The 27,252-nt window shown below is 37.2% G+C and overlaps 1 protein-coding gene across 8 annotated transcripts; it reads right to left on the bottom strand.

Moving 5' to 3' along the window:
- Positions 1-251: 251 nt before the first annotated feature.
- On the bottom strand, positions 252-27,252 carry pikfyve (phosphoinositide kinase, FYVE finger containing). Of its 8 annotated transcripts, XR_014607410.1 has the most exons (44): positions 27,095-27,249; positions 22,480-22,655; positions 21,195-21,242; positions 20,806-20,964; positions 19,225-19,334; positions 18,879-19,050; positions 17,569-17,776; positions 16,386-16,412; positions 16,125-16,208; positions 15,888-16,026; positions 15,620-15,777; positions 15,302-15,413; positions 14,059-14,206; positions 13,752-13,970; positions 12,652-12,714; positions 12,080-12,209; positions 11,632-11,812; positions 11,479-11,553; positions 11,293-11,400; positions 11,050-11,190; positions 10,804-10,930; positions 8,016-9,259; positions 7,384-7,484; positions 7,165-7,236; positions 6,810-6,981; positions 6,527-6,705; positions 6,299-6,412; positions 6,109-6,217; positions 5,868-6,022; positions 5,684-5,780; positions 5,068-5,122; positions 4,845-4,985; positions 4,624-4,744; positions 4,437-4,532; positions 3,611-3,694; positions 3,419-3,513; positions 2,656-2,715; positions 1,835-2,011; positions 1,611-1,714; positions 1,374-1,502; positions 974-1,235; positions 810-884; positions 517-709; positions 252-443 (listed from the first exon to the last, which is right to left on the bottom strand). XR_014607410.1 is itself a non-coding variant. In XM_084121526.1 (43 exons), exons 2-43 carry the CDS (start codon positions 22,643-22,645, stop codon positions 594-596), a joined length of 6,333 nt encoding a protein of 2,110 aa, XP_083977652.1. In that variant the 5' UTR covers positions 22,646-22,655; positions 27,095-27,249; the 3' UTR covers positions 252-593. The 8 variants fall into 8 exon arrangements, 7 of the variants coding, with proteins under 7 accessions (XP_083977652.1, XP_083977655.1, XP_083977656.1 ...); XM_084121526.1 differs by having other exon boundaries at positions 252-709; XM_084121529.1 differs by having other exon boundaries at positions 252-709; positions 13,803-13,970.

The raw sequence follows: 27,252 nt of genomic DNA, 5'->3' as shown, positions 1-27,252 counted from the left end.
CATTAAGACCAATAATATCAATATATGTGTAGCATAGTGGTTAACAATGCACATGTAGTCAGCAACGTACAGATATGCTTTACTGAGAAAATAAATGTCATGTACCTATACCTAATTTCTTATATTTGAGAGAACTTGTACCTAAAAAAAATACTGTACCTCTAATATCTTTTTTTTTTTTTTCAGGTTTGAAGAAACATCTCAGAATCCTCATAGAGATATACACCTTGACAGTGACACAAGGCTGACACTTTCATCAGTATTAATAATCTTTAATTATACATCTCTGTACATTTATAAAATTTTACATCGTCCACAGTTAAGATTAATAGGTTATAAACAAACACTACTGCAAATCAGGGTTCAATAAGTTATGCCATTTCAGTTCAGTCTCTTCCGTGGATCTTCAGGAAATGGGTCTTGGCACGTCAGTTTTGGTCAAACTGTACACAGCATAAAAAGAGAGGTTCAGTTTCACCCAGCTTCAGACACCACTGCAGATAATGGAGGGTTCACCTTTCCAATGAATCACTGCGAAGTACATAAGAGAGCAGCATATCCATTTCCAGCTGTAACGTTCTCTTCTTGCCCCATCAGCAGTTGAGCCCAAGACCCGTCCAGTGATCAGGGACCATGAGGAAGTATTTGTCCATGGCCTCACAGAAACGTGATCGGTACAGCTCTGGTGACACCACCGTGGGCATTTTACCTGTCAGGATTGAAAGATGATAACACATGTAAGAGTTTTAGCTTCTTCTGAGATTATCAGAGATATCTTTTTTCTTTTTTTTTAAACAGCATAACTGTACCTTGACCTCCAAGAATCCCAGTAGATTTGACCACCATCTCCAGCTTTTTATCCCATGTGAAAGTCCGAATATAATCTTCAAATAAACAAGTGTTTTTAGTGTTTTAACAACCACAAAAAAAACAAAAAAAACACTTGGATTTTACAATAACAACATTTTCTCACCTATGATCCCCACGACTAGCTCATCCGTGGCATCATCACGGCCGACCAGTAAGGAATAATCAATGATGAGGTGGCTGGACAGGAAGTGGGCGTCGCTGAGGATGGCAGCACGCAGAATGGCCTTGCAGTGGGAGCGAATATAAAGGGGATTGTCATGCACCAGTTTCAAAAGATTCTCATCTAGGAGCACCACCTCACAGCTCTCCTTTCCCTGATCCGTCTTCACGTTCCTGTTCCTCAGGGATCCCTTCAGGTCAAACACCTCCACAAAAACAGTTAAGAGGACCGTAAATGTGAGCATAAAAATACCCAAATTGTCTGACACAGTTTTTCTGAAACACCAATGTCAAATCAGTTACAAGCTGCAGATTTAAAGGCTTTTTTCTTTAAATGAATATACCTGTGCCATCTTTCTCCCATAAAAAAGGTTTTCCATCACCAACAGGTCCAGTTTCTTCTCTGTGTTGTTCTGAGAATTCTTGTAGCCGATACGGTACACTCCCAGAATCTTAGCAAGTGCTGTGGGCCGCTGTAAAACAGATGCAAAAACAATGAGTTTAGAAAGAAAAATGCTGCCTCATACAGAGCTATGACAAGACCTATACTGTATATACAGGTACGTACAGTATATGCTTACCTTTTGCTGAACTGATCCTGTGATGTAAGTAAAGTAGTGGGGTGCAAAGTCTAAGAAAGACTGGACCTCTAATCTGGGCATCTGCTTCAAAATAAAACGATCATCTGAGGAGAAACAGCAACTTTAGCTAAATACATCCAACAAGTCTTCACTTACGACAACTGCCTTCATGAAAAAAAAAACATTCAGTAAAGAATCCACTGTAAATCAAGATCAAGTCGCACCTTCAGTGGCGTAGAAAACTGCACCGGACTTCCCGCCACGAGCCTGCCAGTTGACACAGTGGGAGAGCGACCGCACAAATTCATCCTGTGAGCTCTCCATAATCACTTCCCGCATCTTATGAAACTCTTCGGCGTAGTAGATCCGGCAGTAAAACTTGGCATTGGCATCTGAGAACTCTGCATCAAAAGTATCATTTTCAGATTTAATATTAATTATGTTCTTATTTATACCAATTATTATTATTATAATTAAACAGATCATTTATTTATAAATCAAATCTGTGAAAACATTAAAGTGTCCCTATTATGATATTTTAAAGTTTCCTAATTTAGTTTTGGAGGTCTCCTACAATGGGTTTACATGAATCCAAGGTAAAAAACAAACAAACACATTTTCTTATAATATACACTGTAGCATCACCTATTTTCTCACAGTGTCTGAAACCATTCAATCAAGGATCCGGTCTCTCTAAACCCCTCCTCTGATTGGTCAGATGGCCCAATTTGTTGTGATTGTTACAGCACATCAAAAAAATGAAACGCCCATAACCAAATCTGAATTTCAGTTAATTTCAGCCAATAAACACCATAGTCTGAACAGGCAGTTCACAATCGGTCTGAATAACTTTTTTCCGAGCACTTTGCAGACCTTTTACATTCACAAACAACTATATTACACACTTCATGAAACGTGAGATCCAAAAAAAAGCATAACTTTTTTTTAGTTTGTGTGACGCACAATTATTTACTGTCGGAGGGGTCAATAATATTGACCTAAATATAAGGAATGTTTTCACCTGCCATTTGAGACTGATACTTACGCAGCTCAATGTGTGGGTTTCCGGTCTGCTTCTTCAGTTTGTCTCCACTTTCAGGATCCTCTGCAAAAGAGATCCCATAAACATTTAGTCTCATAAGCAATTATACATTACATGCTATTTGTAAGTGGCTACAGAGCTCAACACTAAGGATTGTTTTCTACTGGCCCGGTTCGGCCACTGGTTAAAATGTTTACTTGCCTAGCCAAAATTACTATCCCAACCACAAAAAAGTAATGAAATAAAATAGACCTTAATAAATCATTAATAAATAAAGTTATGACACCACAAACTACTTGCCTAACTCATGTAAATTCCAAATATTGTTAAAGACAAGTAAACTATTAGTAATAAAATAAGAACAAATAATCAAATTATGCGCAATAGCAAAGATAAATACAATAGAACAAACATACAAATGAATTAAACAGTGCTGTTCATGTTTTTCAGGTTGGTCTAACAACAATTTTCCGGTACAGAAATTAAATAATCAAATATAAAATAATTGCAATTATTTCTGGGCACATGCTTCGGAATGTGGGCGCGCATAAAACTTTCACACAGCACGCAAGTATTAAATAGAGTTCTCTTTCACGTTATTCTTGCGCTTGAATACTTAAATTAACCAGGCTTAAAAATGCAGCATTGGTCCGATCCAGCAAGTGACAGTTCCGTCTACTGTCCAGAGCGTCTTCCACGCTGTCCATCAGACAGTCGTTATTGTCGAGCCCTGGGCTAGTATTTGTTAAACTGTGGTTTGTCTTACTGAGTGGGTCAGCATCAATGCTACTGCGGTTCAGCTGTGACATGCTGCTGTCGCTAGGTTTGGCTGGGCTGTTCTTTGCTCTACTCTCTCCAGCACTATAGATTGCAAAAAAAGAAGAAGAAATTAGCTTGCTGTTTAACCAATATACACTGAGAAAATACAGCAAATAAGGGGAATGAGTGATTGATGTACCTTATGGCCTGAGATGTGTCGTCACCTCCGCTTTTCGTTGTAGTCTTTGTAAGCTCTTCAAGGGCAGTTTTATATTCTTTACAACTGGATGATGGGAATAGAAGAATTAGGATAATGTTTAAGAAACACCAGGGTACAATCAGTGAAACAAAACTGCAGTGACATTTCAGCTATACAATGAATATTTACAAAGTATTTAATATTATTTGTTGACAAAATTAAAATGAATCAATATCATAAATATCACAATGGATTTAACATGACTTTACATCCATGCCAGTAGGCCAGCTTAAGAACATTAAGAACATTAACACAATATTTTAATAGTGTCTCATTTAAAATGCTGATACTACTGAGAAGTTTGATTCATTTTCAGAAATCTGGAAGCAAGTCTGCTTCACTGAGTTGGTTAACACCAATGATTTACAGGATCTACTTGGCAAAAATGGCTGTTAAGTTAAAACAAAAATATATCATACAAAATTTAAAGAAATAATTAAAAAAATATATATACAATATTAATTTAAGCCATTTCTGAGCAATTACATAAATATTGAGATGCATCAAAAGGCTTAAAAATATCCATATCTCATTTTTAGTTATTTAGATTTCCCATTTAACCATTTAGCAGATGCTTCTATCCAAAGCGACTTACAAATATGGAGAACAATACAAGAGATCAAACCAACAAAGGACAACAATATGCAAGTGCTGACTATTCCCAGTTAGTCTAGCACAGTACATGTAGCAAGGTTTTTTTTTTTTTGATATAAGAATAGTAAGTGTTAGTCAAGTGTTAATAGTTATAAGTGTACAAAAGCTGTACCTGAGTGCAAAAGCAATGATGGAGCTGGGTTCTCGCTCACACACTGCTATAGGAACTCTCTCATGCTCATACATCAAATAGTGCTTGTCTGGGTCACTAACATACCAAGAAAAAAAGAAAGACCTTTATTAGATTGAGAAGAGCATTGGTTTGCCTTTTAGCATCCATAATATCATAACAGCCTTACAAAGGGAAAGGGACGGGATTGTAGCTGTTGCCCGGTAACAGGTTGGCCAAGATGGTTTTCATGGTGGACTTTTCCTTTACTTGACTTTCACTGGATCCAAGTAAGTGTCCATCAAACATGTCTAAACAAAAAAAGAAGTAGAGAGATGAAAAGAGAGAGAAAATCAGGTGGGATGTTTGTGTGTGATTTCAAACACAAGGAAGTGTTCAAAGTAAGTTTACCCTCTGGAATGCTGACAGAGTCCTGATCAGGAAAAGATGGTCCGCTCGTAATGGCATCTGAAGCTTGATCAGCCGGAGACGGTAACTGTAGTAACGATGAAGACCCTGAACTTGACGGAAATGTGTTGAGATGACGGTCCTCTGTGAGAAAAGGCTGTGAGTCGACTGTGCGCAACAATCAAGAAGAACTATTTTAAGATGAATAAAGGACCAATGAACTCACCTTTCTCTCCATCCATTTGGGATGAGTTACGAGGAGAGGACTCCAAAGCACTAGTCTATGAATCAAAAACAACAAATAAATGATCAAAAGTATGTAGATGCTTTTATTTCAAGTCCAGGAGGTGGCTTACTTAAGCACAGGGTTCAAACCCACTACATTTTGGTTACCTGCCCTAGATCCACCCAGTACAAGTTAGTACAAGGCCACCCAGTTGCCAACTAGTGGTCCAATAACTGAGTAATTGGGTAATGGATTTATCTAAAAAAAATTATCTTTTTTTAGCTTTATTATTTTTAGTACAGAATGCAGATGCTTTAAAGCAGGGTTCCTCAAACTCGGTCCTGGAGGGCTGCTGTCCTGCAGAGTTTAGCTCCAACACTGATCAAACACACCTGAGCAAGCTAATCAATGTCTTCAGGATCACTAGAAACTCACAGCTAGGTGTGTTTGATCAGGGTTGGAGCTAAACAGTGCAGAACAGTGTTTGAGGAACCCTGCTTTAAAGGGGATACATTTAGAGAAGCAACTTCTCAGAGAGGGTTTTAACATGCTAAATTAAAAAATACTAATAAACTAACTGGTGATTAATACATTATTTGCTAAATAAATGACTGACCTTGCTCTCATCTGATGTAGCTTGTCTGTGTCTGCCAGGACTGGGAGGAACAGATAGACGCTTTCTGCCTTTCTCTTGCTGGAACAAGTCCTGAAGTCTGAAGATGAGATAAAACATCAGTTCTGTTTTTCTGATGGCGGATGTTTAGTCTCCATCTCAATGGCTGAATGACTGCAGTCCTCACCTGTTGTTCCAAGATTGCAAGGTCTCACACAAGCCCTGCTTTTTGACCACCACTGACTCCAGAACAGCTTGTAGTTGTTGTGGCGAGTCCTTTGCACTGGTCTGCAGACGCATTTGTAGCTTCTCTATCCAACCGCGAAGCTCGGATTCCTCCATCTAAGACAGAAGAATATTCATTTAAAGTAACTGGACATTGGTTAATACTTTGGATGAAATAAGTAAAGTCATGAAAAGAAATCTACGTCTTTCTGTGCAAACATGTCCTCCATTTTTTCCTCTCTGGTCTTGCTGAAAGTGTCAGTTTTTAAAGAGGTGAGACGGTCATCTATGGCCAGGTACACCTGAGCCACCCTACAAACGATGGAGAAACGATTCATTTAGCTGACATCCGGAGGAGGTTAATGAGGCTGGGTGAGAGATAGGGAATCTTACTTCTGGGAGAAGTCTTTGAGATCCTGCTGCAAGTTGGCTTTAGAGGGTCCCTGGTTCCTGATGATGATCTTTGGAGACGGCAGACAGATCTCTAGTAGTCTCACTGAGATGTAGCTACAGGAGACAGAAGAGTACAAACACATTTGGATTACAAAGTTCATAAAAATGTACTCAGGTAGTCATTCTGCATACTCAAAGATATGAGATCTATACTATGAAGATGCACACCTGAAGGAAGCCACCATCTGGTTGTAGGAAAAGTACTGGTGATAATCTTTATGGATGGAGTGGCCACAAGGCTCGGCGTTGGCCCGACGGGTGTACTGGTGACCATAAAAACGGAGCTCTAGATACTTGGCGAAGGACATGGACCAGGAGTCATTAGACAAAGGGACCACAGGAGTCACCTGAAACAAAATGGGTAACAATTCACGTGAAACATACTGAAGCACAAAATAGCTTACTTTAGTTCCGTTTAAAAAAACAATATAATTCAAAGTCTCCCATTTACCTGTTTACAGACACGGCACCAAGAGTAGTTGAGGATCGTGTGCTGATATCCGGGTACAGGCGAGTCTAGCTCTTTCAGAACAATCTGGACACAGCCGCTACCGTGCACAAAGCGCCGGATGTGGTGCACCATGGGGGTCTCACAGTACATGCTGGGGCACTGGTAAGAGGGTCTGAATTACACCCATATAAAAACAAAATCAGAAAAGAATACAAAAATATTACAAAGACACATTCATATAAATAAAGGTGTGTTCATTTTTTGTTGTAGTATCAGAACTTCTGCACTGACAAATTTTGTTATTGTGTGACAACTCTAGGAATGACAAAAATAAATATGTGAATTAATAAATTACCTAAAACAGTATCTCTCCAGAAATACACCAAGAGTCAAGTCATTCTTGCCATAAAACTCCATTGTTACAATCCTGTAAATACAGAGCAGATACATTAAAAAAAACCTAGACATTTAACTTTTACATATTCAGAACACTGTCAGTAACAACACTCCGTCATGTTAATGTTAATACATCTTGAATTAATATGATAATAATGTAAGTGTACTGAGAGTTTACCATGGACTGACGCAGGGGTTTGGGGCATTATTAGATTGTGCTGATGAGCTACTGAACAGCACACAGAGCCTTTGATGGTTGATTGGATTTAAACAGTCCAACTGAAACAATTAAAAACAATTAATTGTAGTAAAAAATCTTTTTTAATCATAAACTAATTTAAGCCCCACATTTCGCATGCAATGACATTACAGAATGATTTTCTCTCACTACAAAAAAGTAACAATTTATTTGTTTAAAAAAAAAAAAATTAGAAAACAAATATTTTTCTGCAATATATAGTGGATACCTAGCTGGCCCCTAATGAGTAGCTAATTAATTTTAGCTACACTTCCTGTTATTTGTATACAAGTATAAATAAATAAATTAATAAATCAGGGTTCTACACTGCATTAAAACTTTTGGAAACAAGTTACAAAAACATAAAAACTCATAAAATTAAGAGATAATACAGCTTATATAATAATTACTTTGACCTTGATTTTTTCCTACGGTTAAGCATCTCCTTTTACTGACCAAAAACAATAGTTTAAAATTTCAGGTTTTGGGCCCTAATCATGCAAAGTGCCTCACACTATTCAGAATGTGGAATAAAGTAAAAGAATAAACATAATAGCTGATGAGAAACCCACCTTTGTAGCCCATGTCATTTCACTCGGTCCTGCCCCTTTATCATCTTCACTATCTGCCTTTATTGGTGCCTTTGTGGGCGGGGCTTCACGAAATTGCATTCCTTCTCTTTGCCGAATGCGTCCTCCCTGGGCACGGTAGTCAGCCAGCATGCGTGCCAGATTCTGACTGCTGCCTAGCTGGTCTGCTATACGGGCACTCGTGAGTTTGTGACAGGGCAAAATCTGGATGGTCCGTTGATGCGACACAGTACCGTTTGTCAGGCTGCCAGAACTCGGGCTAGACTCTTTCAGCAGCTGCCGCTTGCGGCGTCCGTCCAGCTCTTTCGAGTCCTTATTTAATAGAGGTGAGAGGTAAACCTGTTCTGGAAAATAATCCCGGCTAGGACAACGCAGTCCAGCCCCTGTGAGCAAAAACGGCTCCCGAAATGTAATAAAAGGTGAAATGCACAGGATAATGTCTTTTAGCTCCTGTTTAAATAAAGCTGAGATGGACTTGAGGCGGTCATCTGAGGAAGCTACATGCTCGGTCACAAACAGGCCTGTGTCGTCCTGTAAGGGATCCCTGAAGAGCCGGGCTGGTGGAAGGGAGGTCTCAGAGCTTGTGCTGTCCTGATGGACCAGATGCTCCTCCAGCTCTTTGTTCTTCTCCTCCTCAACTGGCCCCTTGTCTACTTCCTGTGGCATCTCTTTCAGGTCTGAATTCAGGAAAGGTGGTGACACCAGCTGGGGAAAGCTGGAAGAGAAGGAGGAAAGGGGTGTGGAGGTCTTTATAATGTCTTCCTCTCCTCCAGAGAAGGAAGCAACTGAACCATTTTTATTTATTCTGGGGCTTTCTCCATCTTTATAGGAAGATTCTGAGATGGAAGTCTCTCTACTGTGGAGTTTGATAATCTCCTGAAGTCCTGGCTCAAAGTCTGATTCTGAAAGAAGCGTGAGGCTAACGTCCCCCAGCGTGGACCCATCATTATCTTGGCTCTCCTTTTCTCCACCAGTCTCCTCCTCTTCCTCCAAAGTGGTGCTTTCCAGCAGACATGGGAAGGAGGAACTCTCAGCCAGGCTGGGAGGCATTGCAAACTCATCCATGAGGAAAGAGATCTCTAGCTGTAAGTGGTACGCCACACACACCATAAAAATTATGATTTCTTTCACCCGTGCCAGTTCATACTCTGAGGCACCGCGGAGCTTAATAGTGCAGCCCAGCTGAGGAGGACAGCCCTCAAAAAACATCAGGGTCTTCAATTCATCTGTAAACAGAGAGAGCAAGTGAATTTTACAAAGCTTTTTGAAAATTACCAATAAAAAACCAAAATATGCCAGACCTGAAAAATATAAATAAAACTAATTTGGTGAAAATCATAATTCTGATCTGTCCTTATCAAGACTTGAATTTAAGCATCACAACATTATATTGTACAGTGTGAAAAAGGGATGTTCATTTTCAGATTTGTTAAATATTACACTGAACATTGTTATTAAATTATTAGCGTTTTTAAAGATTAGCTTTTAGTGAGTGTTAGATGATGTCAAAGGAACAGATACTGATAAATGAATAGCCAATATGGTACTTATTGCATCCCTAAAGGGAACAACTTTTAGTAAAATGAGAAGCGAGTTAAAGCTCAAATTTTTAAAAACTAAATTTACTTCACTATATTACTATTAAATCCTAATCTAGTCATGACAAACTATATATCGTTGGAAAGGTCTAAGGCTCCTTAATAGATATTTCAGCACTGTTTTTTTGTTACAATTTATGCAGGAACATTAATAGATGAATTTATGACAAGAGCGCACCTCAAAAAAACTACATCATAACAAGAGTTCTGACCTTTGTCACAAAAAGTCGACGCACACACTTTTAATAATCGAAACTTTGGTTTTCATACTAAAAGTTCATAATAAAACATTTAATCTAGTATTTGTCAATAAAAAAATATAAAATAATATTATCTTCTAAAAAGTATAATATATATATTATCCTCTAAAATATAATATTATCTTTTTTATCGCCTTTTTTTATTACATTACATATTTTAGTAGTTATCATAAATTAGGTATCATTTGAAAGCTTACGATCTCAGAATTCATCCTGTGAAAAGTGTTTCGAAATTGGACATTGTGTTACCATAGAAACGGTACTCTAAATTATTGTATTAGGCTCCTCCCCTTTTGGGAATCATTATGTTTCATAATTTATTATCAAAATATTTTCTAATCTTGACAAAACACATATTGTCAGAAAGGTCTGAGTCTCAAGGTTCCATATTTTGTGACAGAAGTGATATTTGGACAGAAATTTATTAATTTGTAATGGTAGAATGCATACAGTTAAATTCAATGGAATTCAATGACACCCGGTGGCTATTTTTGGTAATTCGCCTAAACAAAATCTCATGGGAACTTCAATTTTTGTGATATCAACTTCAAATTTGGAACACAACTTGGTTAGATATATGGCTTTGATTTGATAGTAATTTTTTTGTAAAACATATTTTGTAAAATATATATTTTATATAAAATAAAAATATGAAATAAATTATATTTGATTCAATGTAAATTTAAACTTCCATAACTTTTTCATACTTTCACTTCAGCAATAATCTGCTATTTTTTCCCTTTAAAACAAGACCAAACTTAGGTCTATACTCCAAAGCATTCTTGAATTACAACCATTTAAGCTTGAATACTGCATTTTAATGTCCATTCTCAAAAAGGGGGGTGACAGTTAAAGGGTTAATAACATAAACAGTGACATACATCATAAATAGAGATAGAGATAGAGACTCACCATTTGGCAGCTGGAAGGAATGCAGGTAAAACTTGTGGCAGGTACCCAGACGAGGTTTCGTAAGGAGTTGATCCATTGAAATGACTAAATCTCCCTGAGTCATTCGACTTACACGATCCAGGACTTGCTGTGGCGATTAAAGAGAGCTATTACTTCCCAAACTAGACCAAAATAACTCTTCACAACTAATTATTAATATTCAATGTGGAAATAATGTTTAAACAGTGCCTTAAAGACGGTACTAACAGGTTTGACATTAATCACAAGGCTAATGCCGTGCTCCAGTAGCATGTCCTGAGCGATACGGGACACAGTCTTCTCCACCAACACTAGGTTTGGTCGGACATCAGCAATCCTCTGAACATAGTTCTTCAGAAACTCATGCTCCTGTAAAAAAGCAAATTGTAAATGAAATGGTTTTTCAGATTCTTGTATTTTTAGCATATTGTCTGGAGATAAAAAGTCTTGAAATCACATTTCAAGCATCACCTGCAACACAATTGGGTCAATGCAGGTGAACTTGGTCTCTTCTCTGTACAGATACTCAATGGAGCATTTGAGGAGAAGTATCTTGGGGTTTTTGATGTAAGGGTTCATCTGTTGAGAAATTCCCGACACCGTTAGCGCAAATATCATATGGCCTCCTCTGTGGCATAATGTTGAATCAATACAAACCTTTTTGTGTGCAATATTCTTTGTGCAGACGAAGCCATTCACTACAGCAGAGTCAAACTTCTTTCCCCCTGGAATCTACAAAATATCTAGTATTAGACAAATTTAACTGGCAAAACTAGATTCATTGATTTTGCATCCACTTGCGTTCCTCACTTTTTTGATGTGGACAAACTGACGGATATCCATGTCATCATCACAGCTGCGCACATCCGGTCGCACCGTCTGCACCACCTGCCTCACCACAGGTACGATGATGTCACGCCAGGAGAGAGACAGTGATTCGCTGTAGAGCAGCTGCTGCAGAAGCGCCATCATGTGGCTGTGATTAGCAGACCTGAAGAGGAAGTATTAATCATGATGTGTGCTTTCAAAAGTCCCTGGACTCATTTACATGTGATTTTTATGTGATGCTTGTGTGACCACACATTAGACACTTGTTTATATTTAGTATTTACTATATATTAGTACTTTACATGTTGATAAAAGTACAGCAGTGAAGTATTTTGCTCCTAATTGTTTATGAATACAAGTTACCAACCTAAAAATAACATCTTATATGTTGGAAAAAATTTACATTATATATATATTTTTTAAATCTTACAGTAAACGCTCCATCGCTTTCTTTTCCCCATTCTCTTCCCGCAGCTGGTCCAAGGAGCTGTGATGCCAGCCGAGAGGAGTGAAGAGCATTTCTTTAGCTTTCTCCTCAACCCTCCGATTAAACAAAGACTCTACAGAGGAGAAACCCATCAGCATAGGCAAGACAAGAGTTCATGTACACTACACTGTTTTTGAAAGAAATTAAGGATGCATTAAATTGGTAAAAATGCAGTAAAGACATTCATAATAACAAATGGCTTTTTCTATCTAATGCTGTTCTTCAAACTCTCTGTTAAATGACATCTGTGCAAAACGTATGCCTTCTAAGCAGTCAGTTTAAGAAGAAAATTAGGTGCAGTTTCATCCTATACTTTCTGTTGCACTTCCCATAGCTGTTTTTATGATGGAACCTTATGATTCCCACAACAGCTCAAACTTTGATTCATCTACTCATAATACTCTTTTATTGGCGTTTAAATTAAACTTTAAGCTTTCAAAAACATGTCTTAGTGATTCTAAACTTTTGAATGGAAGTATTGTGACGCTGCAATAAAAGATGCAAGAAAAAATTACCTTTAATGAAGGCATCACTGATGGATATATGCTGACCTCCATCTTCAGAGAGCAGGACTTCCACTGGTGTAGAGAGAGAGAGTGCATGTGAGACAGGACAGTCAAGAGTGGACATCGGAAGACACGTTGAATTATATGGATTTAAATGTTGCAATAAGGCGATGCCTTAGTCTAGTACATGACAATGAATTAGTTTCAACAAGTCTTTTTGAGGAAGTGGAAGTCAGTGCTACTGCTTTGTAACTGTGAGGCATGCATGACATAAGCAGCAAGCCATGCTTTTGAGGTAGTGTGACAAACTGGAAACGCGTTAATTTTAAATGTTGGACTGGGAAGGGAAATAATGTGAGGCTGGGAAGGAAGAAATCAGTCATGCAGGACTGTATGCTATAGTTAGGGCTGTTACTTCAATTGTTAATTATATTTTGGAGGGTCGGACTAGTATTGAGTGGTGGGTCTCAGATCAGCAAGACATTGGTTCTGTTCCAAACCCTAGTGAGCTGCCCACCTAGATAGGATTTTCAGGCATCACCACAATGCTCCTGATGCAAAAGCCTGACACATACATAATGCAGTAAAATTATTCTGTTTCATAAGATGCCTAATTTTAGCTTAGGTCTGAGGCAGTAGCACATGGATTATTTTAGGATAAAGCAATCCCAGACTGCATTATGGAGATCTATGTGTTTTTGTTTTGTTTTGTTTTTTAAATCTGAGATAGCATTTGTTAAAAAAAAAACAATTAAAAATGAATTTATTAAAATAAATATAAAAATTATTATAATAATTAAAATGTGTTTTGTGCTTATACATTTTTTTTAAAATAATTTCTTAGTTTTTTTCCTAAGGGGCACTTGAATTGTTAGTCAAGACTTTACACCCACTCTTTGACCCAGAATATTAAACTGCTGTGCCTCTGACAATTCATCAATAAGGTTTCTATGCCGTTAGGTTGTAGCTTTACAAGGTTGCTGCCTATGTAGACAGTATATAGTGAGGCCGCTCACTAGGGTTTGGAACAAAGCCAGTGAGTTAGTGCTGCTTTTGAAGCAGACAGAGGCAAACCAGGATGGCCAATGGGCCTCTCCGCCTCTCCTCACTTGGTGCATGGATGTCGGTTTCTGGGGTGAACGGGTCATGGGGCTCCATACTTTTTTGCTCGGCTTGGTAAGGAGGCACATGGGGGTACTTGGCCTGCTTCTTGATGTGGAAATTGACATTGTCCTGCTCCATGTTTAGGTTGATGGAGGCGGCTGAGTCACTGTCCACTGCAGAATGGAAACTGCTGACGGATGTTCTTTTGCTGGGGCTGGCCGAGTCTGGAAAATTGTGAGAGGGAGCCAGCAAGCTGGTAAAGGAAAGACATAATGACTGCTATAGGATATCAGCAGTCAATGGGATACTTACTTGGTGTGACAAAGTCATTTTCATCTGCTAGCTGCTCAGTGTCACTGTCGTCAAACTTGATGTCTTTAAACCATGACGGTTCAGAGTGTCCCTCCAGAGAATTCACACTGTCACTGTCTGGAGAGGGGGTTTCTGAGAACTCTGTGCTCTGAAAGTCAACAAACGCATTACTAATATGATGACAGAAGGAATCAAACCAATTCCATTTTATTTGTATAGTGCTCATTACAATAAACAATCAGATTTACAAAAATTCAGTTTCAGTTTGCATGCAACTAGCCTGCTCAGTTATATTAGTCATGTAATTTCAACAGAAACTTATACTTATCTTAAATTTATAGGGACAGTATGTAAGTTTCTCTGCTAAAGGTCGCTTATTTAAAACTATAACAAAGGCGTAGCATGATGACACTGTGAATGAGCATGGAATCATGAGAGTTGTCATCTACACCTCCACAAAAAATACATGCATATTTTATCTCATTCTACTGAAATAGCCACGAGTGCTGAATTACTACTGATACAGGTTACTTTATTTGACGAATTAAAATTGTGGGGTAATGCAGCACTGCAAAACAATACATTCGAGTGTGTTGAAAGTTATGTTAAAACGTTACTGTGCGTTCGCTCGGTGACTGGTATGAGACACTTGTTGCACACTGCAATAAGCTAGATCGTTATTAGAATATTATATTATAAAAGCTGGATGACTTTTGTGTTGCTAAATGGCATGCAGTTAATTATAAAATATATTAGATGGTCGAGAAAATGCTGATTATGCTATGTTAGCCACTTGAACAAAATAGTGTTGTCTCTGAGGTATGGTACAAACATGTTTCTCGCTGTAAATCAAGAAAACGTGATTCAAACAATAAGACCATAACAATGATTAAGTTATCTGTCGATAAAGGTATTCAAACAGTTGCTCAAAAGTCTAATAAAACACATAATATACTAAAACATCTTTGGTGTTTCCATGGTTTTTACGGAACTAGGACCGGAAATCTAGGGTAACGTGGATATGATGTCATTGACAGGCGACGCAATGACACGGGCCATTACACTGGCTAAAATTGGATTTAACTGGATTTAAACATAGTTGAAAACATTTGGGATAATGCAAGTACACAACTGAACAAAATATATAACACTGTGCTAGTGTTTTTTGGGGATATTTTAAAGCAAATATATTTCATATTGTGCCTTTAACATTATTATGGCACATATTTATACTTATACTAACCTGAAGAGGGCGATAGAGGGCATATTCATCACGGAAGATCTGATCATGATGGGTTACACAGTCAAGCCAGCGACCATCTACCAAAGCCTGCCCAATAGCTATGGCCTGAGCCCTGTGTCGGAATAATTGAAAGTTTAACAACATTAACATGTTATACAAGTTATTTCACTGTTTATTAATGTGAAGCTGCTTTGAAACAATCTGTATTGTATAAAGCACTATATAAATAGAACGCAAAGGAAACAAAACACTGTTATAGCTTAAATTAATATTTTAATGTCTGACCACACTTGAAGATGTAATGAACTAAGTTCTTACCTAGTTGAAATAGTGCCGTTTCGTAAGAGCCAGTTGACCAACTCTTTACCGACAATGCAGTTGGGGTAAGTACGCAGCCAATACCGATGGTCCTGAAACTCCATCCCTGTACTGTTGTGGCAAATCTTCTTCCATAGATCTTTAAGTTGAGAAGAATCCTACAAGATAATCAGCCATTATAATTATATAACAACATATATAACACATAATATAACAATGCAAAAGTTAAGGAAAGTTGAGGAGGAATCTGTGAAAGACAAGTTCGTACCAGAAGGATCTTTCGCTCCTCTTCGTTGTGGTCGGTCTTGGATACGGCCCGGCTGTTCTGTGGACTAACTGAACTCTCGTAGGCAGGAACCATGGCTGAGCCAGAACGGTCCAAAGACAGGTTGGTCACACTAGCTGACCTTAACACAAGCAATAAATGGATAACATTGTATTATAGTCTGTAAACATAAGCATTGAAATAAGTAAAGAATCTTTGGCCAAAATACACCATAATCACCTCTTCCTGGCCGGTGACTTGCCCATATCCTCTTGGACTGCTGTAAGTCTGGAACTGAGACCACTGCTCTGAGATTCTTGATGACTAGAGTGATCACACACATACACGCAAATGAACGTCAGCAACATCTTAATCGTTTCCCTTTGAAATACTATGTAAATAAATGACAGTCAAGCTTTGCATGAAACAGAGTCACACTCAAGAGCAGCAGCATGTCTTCTCTAGGAGGTCATGCAAAACAAAAGTAACACTAAAACTCACTTCTTCCTCATCCCAATGGAATTTTTTCTATGCATGGAAAGAGAAAGGAGAAAAGATGAGCATTGAGACAGACACACAACACAGAAGGAGCCAGCTGACTAAAAGGCGAGCAGAGAGGGTTGAAGTTCATTTGCATCATAATAGTCCTGTGACTACGTTTTATGTCATTTGCTATGTCGGGGGGTGGGGGAACTCCTAGAAGCTTTCTAGGAGTAACATGGTTCATAAACATTGGTTACAGTAGGGGAAACAAACAGCAAGGAGGTGTGACTTTGCTCAGAACATTATTTTGAATAACAATGCACACTGTCTAAAAACTGACTGCAAGTCCAAATTATTTGAAGACGCTAGCAAATTTAATCCCACAAAACATGTCCAGTTCATATTTCACTCCAAAAATAAAAAATAAATTATATTTTGGATGAAGAAAATGAAGCCTTTTGGGACAGTTAGGTTTTTTGCATGGTAAAATTACTTTCATGACAATTACGCAATAAATAGTTTACTTTTTTTTTATTCCAATTATTCTCAATGACTTTCTCAATTATTAAATCAACTCAATCATAAATGAAAGACTAAAATACTTAACAATTTAATTAATATATCATTGTTTATTACATCACAGTAATGAAAATTGTTCGCTAGCTTAATTGATATGATTATAATGTCTCAATGCAAAATATCTTACTGGTCCTAAACAAAGGCTTTATTTTCCTTTAAGGGCAATACAATGTATTATTCTCTTTTTTTATTTTTTAATGTGAAACATAACCCCAGACATGTTCTTGACAGGTTTCATGAGATTTACCCAGAAACATGTTTTACTCCATTTAAAATGATTTCAACAGCAAACAATTTTTAATGAAGATAAACTTCAAAGAAACAACATCTTAAGGTTCACTTTTCTTTGTACATCCCATGTTATTTGTTAACTACCAATTTGCTTCTATGCTTTAGATGAATCATAAATCATCAGGCGGATACTTGATTAGATGGACCTGGGAGGGCCAATCCTCCTACAATCCTCATGTGAAAGAGATAAACAGCGAGAGCAATGAGTATGGTAAGAAAGCAGTGTTAAAACAGAGCAGAGAAACACCATAGGGATAAGGTAAAGTGAGCAGGAACAATGGAATAGATAGTGATATGTCTTTATGCCCAGTCCCTTTTCTGTAGTTCTCACCTTTGCCAGGCTAGGTCCTCTTCCAGGAAGATGTTCCGGCTAGCCTTGCGGCCCCCCACAGGTGTGCGTGGTTCGGTGGGTTCCAGCACACACACGGAGAGGGCCGAATCTGACAGGGCGCTGAGATCTTCTCCGATGGAACTTGAGTCAGCTGAGTGAGCGTAGCTCAACACTATCTTACGACAGTACGTACACGCCCGTAAATCACCTACAGTTGGGGTGGGGGATATGAAACCAAAAGAGAAGTTAAGAGAACCAACCAAGGTTATTATCGCTAAAACTAAAACTATTAAAACATTTCTGTTAATTAAAATAAGCTGAAATAAAATAAATTATAAAATATTTGTTGAAAAACATAAACTAAAGGTAAATTAGAAATGTTGCCCTGGCAATAACTGAAATAAGTTTAAGTTAAGGCACTGAAATTATTAACTGGAAATAAATAAACAGTAAAACTAACTAAAACCGAAATAAAAATAAATTAAACTTAAATTTAATATTATTAACCAATATTTTTTTTAAACTAATAAAATGTCAAAAGCACATAATGAAATGACAAAAAATTAACATGAAAATTTAAAAATGAAAGCTAATTCAAAATATTGTTAAAACATATTGTCTAGGACTCTAGGTTACTAATGTAATCCATGAGCCAATGGACATTGGCCACTGAGATTTGCATGCCGAGTCACACCTATCCGTATGTACAGGTATAAATTTGACCGGCATTACTCACTACATTTATGTTTTGCGGAGGAGCCGAGACAGAGATCTCGGCCATTCAGTGGTGGTTCAGGGCTGTGGCAGGAGGACGTAACGTCTCTGTTCCCTCTTTCAGGGACCGAGGGTTACACTAGTAACCCAAACGTTCCCATTCAGTCAGTCACGATCAACGTTACGTTGGATTGACTTCATGAGGTCCCTATGGAAATCGTCATAGCCACTGAACTGTGTTACGAGTGTTGGAGATGCAGATGCTAGCAAGCTGCCACGTGCCCTTTTAATAATGAGGCTTTTTAAGTAAGTACTGATTCCTCCTAAAAGGTCAAAGTGCACAGACAAATTCTTACCTTTTTCAGAATCACACCCCAGTTAGTCCACAAAGTTCAAAATTCACACTACAACCCATTTAAATCAAAGGCCCAAAAAACCACTGCAAACACACGCAGCATGCTAGAGGTGCTCTTACTCTTAATCTGACATAGCTGCTCGTCTCCTTGTCGAAAGCCTCTTTAAAGAGGCTACGTCCACAAACCAGCGGTCAGAACGAGACCCTCGCTCCCCAAAGCGAACACCCCAACAACACTCACCCGTGTAGCCCATGAACTTGCCAGGAATTTCCTGGTTGCAGCATCGGCTGCAGAAGATTTGGCCACAGAGTCGACAATGGTGACGCCGTCGGAAGGTTGTGAACTTCTCATTGCAGTCGTAGCACTCTTTACACTGGCTGTCCGGCATCCAGTACTGTTTCAGATCACTGTCCTGGAACATAAAGACATGATTCACATCTCTTACATCCAACTGCAACAACAACAAAACAATACTGTTGTACTCTGTAGTGGATTCCATTCACATCTGAATCTTTGCCTCTTTAGTCTATAAGCTTTGAGTCATTTGTATGGAAATTTTCCCACTTAGTTCACTGGAAATCAATACCTGACTTTTCCCCTCCATGATCTCCTTGAGTCTCTTGAGGGCTGTGCGTAACTGGACAGCAGTTCGGGGATCGTGGTTGCCCAGAGGGGCTTCTGATTTCCGTCGACCCTCTATAAATGCAAAGAAACACACAAGCACCAGTAATGTACAAATTAAGATGTTAAACCTACTCTAAAGTACAATATGCAGGTGAAAATACATGGCACACATGCTCATTCAAAGCCAAAGCTTGCAGTGAAATATCCACCAGCACTCTTGATCCCGTCAATGCTTATTGAAATGCAACTGCTTATGTAAGCCGGCATAGGCCAGAGAGTATTCTTTTTTGTGGGATTATGACTCTCATGAATAGACGCATGTGAAATTACTAAGATCAACCACTAAATGTTCAGTTCACAGCACCAAAGGTGTCGAGCAAGAACTTCAGGCAGTCCGTTCGGCACACATGCAACAAATGTGGTTCATTTAAAACTATACACTGCAAAAACTATTTTCTTAATCAGTATCTTTGTATTATTTTCCAGTAAGCATATCTAAATATCATTAAAACAAGATACATTTACTTGAGAGTAAGATAAGATTCTAAGACTTGTTTTCAGATAAAACAAGTTTACCTTGACTTAATTGGCCAGTAGTTTAGCTATTTTGGTATTTTTTACGATTTTTAAAAAAAAAGAAAAATACACCTAATTAAAGATATAGTCTCTAAAAACAAGCCTTAGTATATTTGATTCTCAAGGACATTTATCTTATTTTAAAGATTTAAAGATTTTTTTCTAAAAAACAAAACAAAACAAAAACAAATTACTGATAAAGAAAATCCTTTTTTTTTCTTTTCTTTTTTTTTACAGTATACACATATACTCCAAATCAGTGCTGATTAATTCAAACAGATAATAATTTCAGGGATTTATTTCAGGGAAATAAAATAAAGAATCCTCACCTTCCCACTCCACTGTGAACAGAAAGGAACATAAACACAACTTTAGCCTAAAGGATTTCTGCACATGTGATAAGTTTATCGTTGTTAAATGCAATCAACACTCCCAAAATCATCTTGTTTGAAGCTTCCAAATAAGTGATGGTTCACCATACTCATTTCCCACTCAAATTCTTGCCATAACTCCAGAATGTAGTTTTACAGGTTTAGCGTTAGGTAGATTTCATGGATTTCCTGAATTTTCACTTACAGTGAATGTCCAGTGGCCCTCCTGAGAGTGGTATGGATCATTTGAGGTCAGAGTCTAGCCTTTGAATCAACTGTTATCTTCAATGATAAACCCTGTGAGAACCAGGCTGCAGTGACTAGTCATCAATCAAAGAGACCAATGATAGGCTTGCCTTTTCTAACTCTAGAAAGAGCATGTTTTAAAGAATTCAGAACGAAAGTTTTATCTACAGTAAAACACATGATTTTAGCATGGACTTCTATAGAAGAATAGGGTTACTGAATGTGACCGGGTCAATATTTCACCCAAAAATCAAAAGATGCAACGTAAACAATTCTAAAACCTGGATGTTACTTGTGGACAGATTAAAAGACAAATGGGTGCAAGTATATGTAAAATTGTGTTTTTGTACCTGAGGCAGTGGATGTTCTTCGGAGAAGCTCCGGATGTTTCCTGTGGGTTTCAGAGCCATGTATGGAATGGGAAGGACTTGACCAGTTGTGCCGTGGCCCCTGCGGTGATGATGAAGCCGATTGACTTTTCTCCGTCACTGAAGGAGGCCGTCCTTCCTCTGAATGATTGAAACCAACAGAAAAGCTTGGTCAGAAGGTAGAGATTCATGAGGAAATGGTGGATTTGGGTAGACATTTTGTGGTGATTGTCTGATTTTAAGAAAGAATTTGCATTGTGTTGACATTTCTTCTTTTCATTTTCTTATTCCGAAAACATTTTTCCCATTGATTAATTCTATACTTTTATTTACTTGCTTTACTTTCATTTCTGTACAAAAGCTAGACTTACCAAGCTTAGTAAGCTTTTTTGCTGGTGCAATGTTTGCACCTGTTTTTTCTAAAAGGAATGAAAGGGAGAGGTTAGAGAGTTGATCACTATAAATGTAGTTTGAATTTAAGATTTTACAGATAATCACACTGATTAACTGTAAATCAAGACTAATATTAAAAGAAATGTCATTTGAATTCCAGAAACTTCTCTTTTGTAGTACATCAGACTTTTCTTCCGCTCCAATGACTTGATGATCGAATATATTACCTAAAAATAATCATTAAATAACAATGTCCAACACAAATGCAACTTCGTTATAACAGAGCAAAAGAGAATCTGTGTGTTCCATACTTATAAAGGCTGACATATTGCTAAACCTGTTCGATTTTCTTCCTTTTCTTAATTAAGTACACAGTATAAAGTTTCACTACTCTAAAGTGTTCTTTAGAGAACATCATCTTTTCATAGTGAGCTTTTGTTTTACCCCTCAATTTAGGGTGTACTACTTCTTTAATAGAGAGCATTTATTCAATCATCTATTCCTGTCAGTCCTATGAACAGTTTGGAGTAAATTTCCTATGCTTTTATAACTTAATTTTAATAATTCCCTTTTCAGTCGTGTACTGCAATGCTTCTTGTAGGAATTGATACTATACATAGGGACAAAAAACAACAACAACAACATGTGATTAAGAGAAGTCGTCGAGTGGATTGCACACTGTGTTCTTGGCACATCACGAGCACTGTCACATGACTCTTCAATACAATTCCCTGCTCTGCCATTCTGGAATTTCAAGCAGAATCCTGTACTCTCTAAAAACAGAATGACTACTACATAACCTTGTCAAATCAAAATTTACTCGAAAGATAAAAATGATTGCGGTTAAGGTTTGATGTGTACAGCCATCAGGAATACAAAACACTGAGCATCCAAATAAGTGCTATCGATCCATTAAAAGGGACTACATTCAGATAATTGCATAAAGCAATGCAATGGAGGGGGATATCCATGAATCAGTGTTTGATGACAGAAAACAAACAACTTTTCTGCACATGCGATAAGTTTATCGTTGTTAAATGCAATCAACACGCCCAAAATCATCTTGTTTGAAGCTTCCAAATAAGTGATGGTTCACAATACTCATTTCCCACTCAAAGTCTTGCCATACATCAGTGTTTGATGACAGAAAACAAACTGTGAAACTTTGAAAACAAATGAATGATTTATAGACTTTAAAAAAGAAAAGAAATGCAGGTGCAGATGTTGAGTACGGCATAATGGCGAGAAATAAATCCGTTTCACCTTTGTTGAAGCGGAACAGACTGACGAAGGAGCTGTAAGCGGAGCGCAGGGGCGGCTCGTCCTGCTCGGGGGTCAGGGGTTTGAAGTGCGTTAGATGGGAGGGACTGGTGGGCGAGAGTGGCGGCTCAGAGCTCCAGTCCATCGCAGCCTTGTCTTCGGCAGCCATGTCACTGCCCCTGCGGGACAATTCAAACCAAACCAATTCCAAATACATTTATTTTATGTACATTTGATTATATTTAAATGCTGAGGTGGACAAATAAAGTTCCCAAAAAGTTTATTTTTATTTTTATTTTTTTAATCTTTTCAAAATTGAAGTAAAGCATATTTTGATTCAGGAACAATGTGTTTAAACATGTTTCAAATAACATTTCAAAGTGTTTAAATAATTTTTTTTACTTTTTTTTTTTTTGGTCATGTGGTAGGCAAAAATATCATATCATGATATTTTTCAGGAAAATCACAATTCACGATTTTATCACGATTCTCTTTCATGTTGGTTTTACTATTTTGCAAGTGACTGAGCATTACAGCCAAACTAATGTCCCTATTTTAAAAACAAAGCCTTACAAGGTAACAAAATATAAAATAAAAAATAATGGGAGACATTAAGGCAGGGTATATGCAGGAATCATATAGATGAATTTACTACCTTTTTTACCACCTTCACAATATTTTTTACTACCAACACGACATCAAGCAGCAGCCCTTTTTGGGGTGGGGGTGGGGGGGGGGGGGGGGGGGTGAGGGGTATGCAAAGCACCACTTACTACTTACTATAAGGTATAAGTGTGACACTGTCACACCCATCATACATATTAGGTACACTAATGTTTAATTGTGATCATTAAGTATTGTCATTGTCAATTATGTTTTTTTTGTAGTGTCGAGTTGAGTTTCAGTTGTCCTTATCTTAACCCTAGCCCTTGAGTTATCCTAACCATAGCCCTTAGCCCTAATAAGGTGAATAATAACCTTGGCACTTTGTCATTGCTATCAACTCCGACTCACAGTTTTTCAGGGCTCGACATTAAGCCTTTTCATGTGCTTGTCCTTTGGACAAGTAAATCTGTCATTCACTTGTCCGAGTAAAAAAGTTGCTTGTCCGGAATTTTTTTGGTGTGTTTCATTTATTCTGAAGAAATATCCTCATCTGTGTTCAATCAGCTCTGATAGATTTAAATCTGCATATTGTCATATCTGCACCTTTAAAGGGCATGATGTCGAGCCCGTCAGGTCCTGTTGTTAGCACCGTATATATTTTTAAATTATGCTAGATAAAGTTAAAATATGGAGACACAAATATTAAGCAAAAAAATGGAACTCATATATTGCGGTGGTGATGAAAAATTTACTACCAAGTCAAATTGCGTTTGTTACCTTTTACTACCTTTCAAGGGCCTTAATTTTGGTAGATTCTTTTTACTACCGCGCGGACACCCTGTAAGGCCAAAGTGGCGAAGATAAAAATCTTTGTCATTATTTTCTTTACATATAATATACAAATGAAATAAACAGTGCTTTATTTTTTCTGCTACAGTAGGTGCATTTAACAGAAGCATTCAAGAAAGAAATTAAATGAAATATAAAAATAAAACACTACATAGACATACATTTACAACATAAATTATACATTTATGTATAAACTATACATTGATACTTATTAAAGCTAGCCTACTATTAAAGTTCTCAGAGCAGTGAGTGATTGATTTTCTCTTAGTTTATTGTTGTTTTTATTAACATTAAAGGGATAGTTCCCCCAAAAATGAAAATTGTCATCATTTAACTCTCTCAAGTTGTTTTAAACCCAAATAAGTTTCTTTTTTCAGTTGAAAATAAAAGTTATTTTGAATAATGTGGCTAACCAAACAGTTGCTGTTCCCCAGTGACTTCCATAGTAGCAACTGTTTGGTTAGCCACATTCTTCCAAATATCTTCTTTTGTGTTCAGCACAAGAAAGAACTTAAGGTTTGGAACAACATTAGAGTGAGTAAGTAAGGACAGAATTTTCATTTTTGGATGAACTATCCCCGGCAGCATGTTTACTATTAGGCTACCGTCACTTTACCGGCACGGACACCGAAACGGATATGGGCACCGGTGTCATGTCGTTGTCCGTGTCGGTTTCCATGCCGGTCTCCATGTGTAAGTATACCCTATCGATTGCCATTTATAAAAACAAAGTCATGTTTTATATTGATAAAAAACAGAACCATGAAGCTTAAGTCAAAAATGCATTTATGAAATATACTCCTCTTGCAGCCGGATCATTTTTAATGCGCTCCCTGTCGTGCTTCTCAATCCCACTTTATATTAAGTGCGCCTTTAACTTTATATTTTTCTTTACTTGATATGATAGTGGCACCTAAAATTATTACAAAAAAATGTATCATGAAAATATTTGAATGTGTAAAACATCTTTAACTTAGATCTTTAACTAACTTAGAACAATAATTTTAAAAAAATACAATAATAATAGATAACCTTAGCTTAAATGTATTATTTATTTAGCTTAAATGAAGTTTGTTTTTTGTTTTTTTCATATAGGCCTAGGGACATTGTTGACTTTTGCAACTAATTTTACATTAAACGGGTTTCTACTTGGATGCCTGTATGAACTTTTGCCTATGGCAAGTTTATACATAGAATTTTTAAATACAATAACAGGTTTCCTAGTTTTACATTGGTTGTATCTAACATGTAAAGACATGTACATGTGACATGTATCTTACAACCTACCCATACTTAAAAAGTAGCTACTTTTATCAGTATTTAAAAGAAATCTATAAACCTTTTATCTCTGCCACAAGGATCAATTGGGGTCCTCTGGATGCTGCATTATCACACTCAGTCGCTTGACTCGCTTACTGTTATTATTTTGTCAATTCATAATTAATAAAAGACCAGTTGCGCCACCCTGACATTTGACAAATTGTCGGACAAAAGTTGTTCAACTGTCTCAACAGCTTTAAAACTACTTATATATATACATTTTGTTTATATGAAAGGTTTCAAACATAAAATTATGCCATAGTATTTTATTTAGAATTTTTTCTTATTATTAGTATTACATTCTGAATATGTTGCAAAAATAATTAACAAATATCCTTAAATAACCCCACAGAAATAAATGATGCACAATTTTGATTAAGAGGTATGTGTACGTTTGATAAAATGCTGCTGTTTCATGCTATTGATGTCTTTATGAATGATGAATCCGCAATGCATTCTAGACAAAACCTCTCTGATATCAAAGCAACTCTAGGTTAAAGCACAAGATTATGGGGAAGTCAGTCATGTGAACTACATAATGTTAACCTCACTTTAAAACACTATACAGTAAATGAGGACATGTGATTACAAAGGATTGCTGACTACAGAACAAAACTTGACAAAAATAAATAAATTCACAATGAAGACTAAGAGAAGTTGACCTTATAACAATAGGACTTCAGGACAATGTGTTATCAGTTCAAACACTCAGTCAATTAAGATTTATAAAATGATTCCTCTAGGCATGTCAGTGAGAAAGTAATAGCTAATCATTACATCATTTATCATCTATTATCCACTAATTTTAAAAACAGGATCGCCACTTTAAAGTAACTGTATGTGACCAAGTGATGTGTATAGAGTAATGGCTCAAAAAGGCCGGAAAACGAAAACATGAGTTTTAATATGTCATGTGATTCCCTGAGAATTGTACTATGGCGAAGGCCTACTCATGAATACTAATTATTTCATATTGACGTTAGCGGTAACAACATTCAATCAATCAACATTCTGCCCACCTGACTAATGCCAACATACTAACGTCTGCCTTTCACGCAATCAGGTAAGTGTACCAATGCTACCTTCACGTGCTATCGGAATTATCGTAAATAGGCCTACTTGTTTCTTGTAAAAAAAAAAAAAAAAACATGGACATGAATAGCCTCTCAAGTCAAAATTTGAATACGATAAGCTCGTAACCAGGACTTCAGAAGTGGGAAGTAGGAAATTTCCGATAGCACGCGAAGGCGTCATTCAGGAGTCGAGCCTTCGCCATAGTAGGACAAGTTCGCATTTCGTGGCGTTTTTTTTATACTTTTATCATATACCTTGACTGAGCTAACTTTACGACTGCTGCAGAGCGTTAACCCTATATGTGCATTACTGTATTACAAACACGGCAGGAAGAGTTTGAAACTCAAACCAAAAATCATGTGTGAAGTGGACGAGAATAACTATATAAATAGGTTTAGAGCATTGGAAAATGCACATTAGCGAACATGCCGACACATAATAGAAAGCTACAGAGCGAATAAATACAGATGAATATTGAGATGTGTCACATTTAAGCTGTGATGCTGCTGTAGATGCTGTTATCGGATAGTATTTCATTCATTTAATTTGCCAGGCTTATAATTTACACACATCAGATTTGCTTATTTTACATAATATATACAAAATATATTTAACACACACAATTATTTTCTGACAACAACGTCAAATTTCCTGTTTACATTTATCAAAGGCCCCCGGTAAAGTTAGCAAAGCTAACGTTAACGTTAGCTGTCTGATAAACTAATAACAGCATAACTGTATCATAGCATAGCATAAATCTTAGACGTACCTGTGCCGTCGTTTTTTACACCATGTCAATATCAGCTGTTTAGAGATGTCATTAATCCTTAATGCATTTAACCAAAAGACATTTTCAGTTAATTCCACCCTTGTGATGTTCGGCGACTTGATCAGACCCGCTTAGTCGATTCAGAAAATTCGTGTGGT

The sequence above is a fragment of the Abramis brama genome (genome assembly GCF_963993115.1).
Source record: "Abramis brama genome assembly, chromosome: 8".
NCBI lineage: Eukaryota > Metazoa > Chordata > Actinopteri > Cypriniformes > Leuciscidae > Abramis > Abramis brama.
The sequence above is the reverse complement of the archived record's forward strand: the minus strand, read 5'-3'. Positions and strand labels throughout refer to the sequence as shown.

What these genes read in the sequence shown, in the direction of transcription:
- pikfyve (XM_084121526.1), bottom strand. Translation starts at nt 22,645, where the DNA reads ATGGCTGCCGAAGACAAGGCTGCGATGGACTGGAGCTCTGAGCCGCCA. An exon ending in AAGAACATCCACTGCCTCAG is followed by an intron (nt 19,335 to 20,805) that starts GTACAAAAACAC and finishes TTGCATTTATAG; the next exon opens with AGGGTCGACGGAAATCAGAA. An exon ending in CCAAATGGATGGAGAGAAAG is followed by an intron (nt 4,986 to 5,067) that starts GTGAGTTCATTG and finishes CTTTTCTCACAG; the next exon opens with AGGACCGTCATCTCAACACA.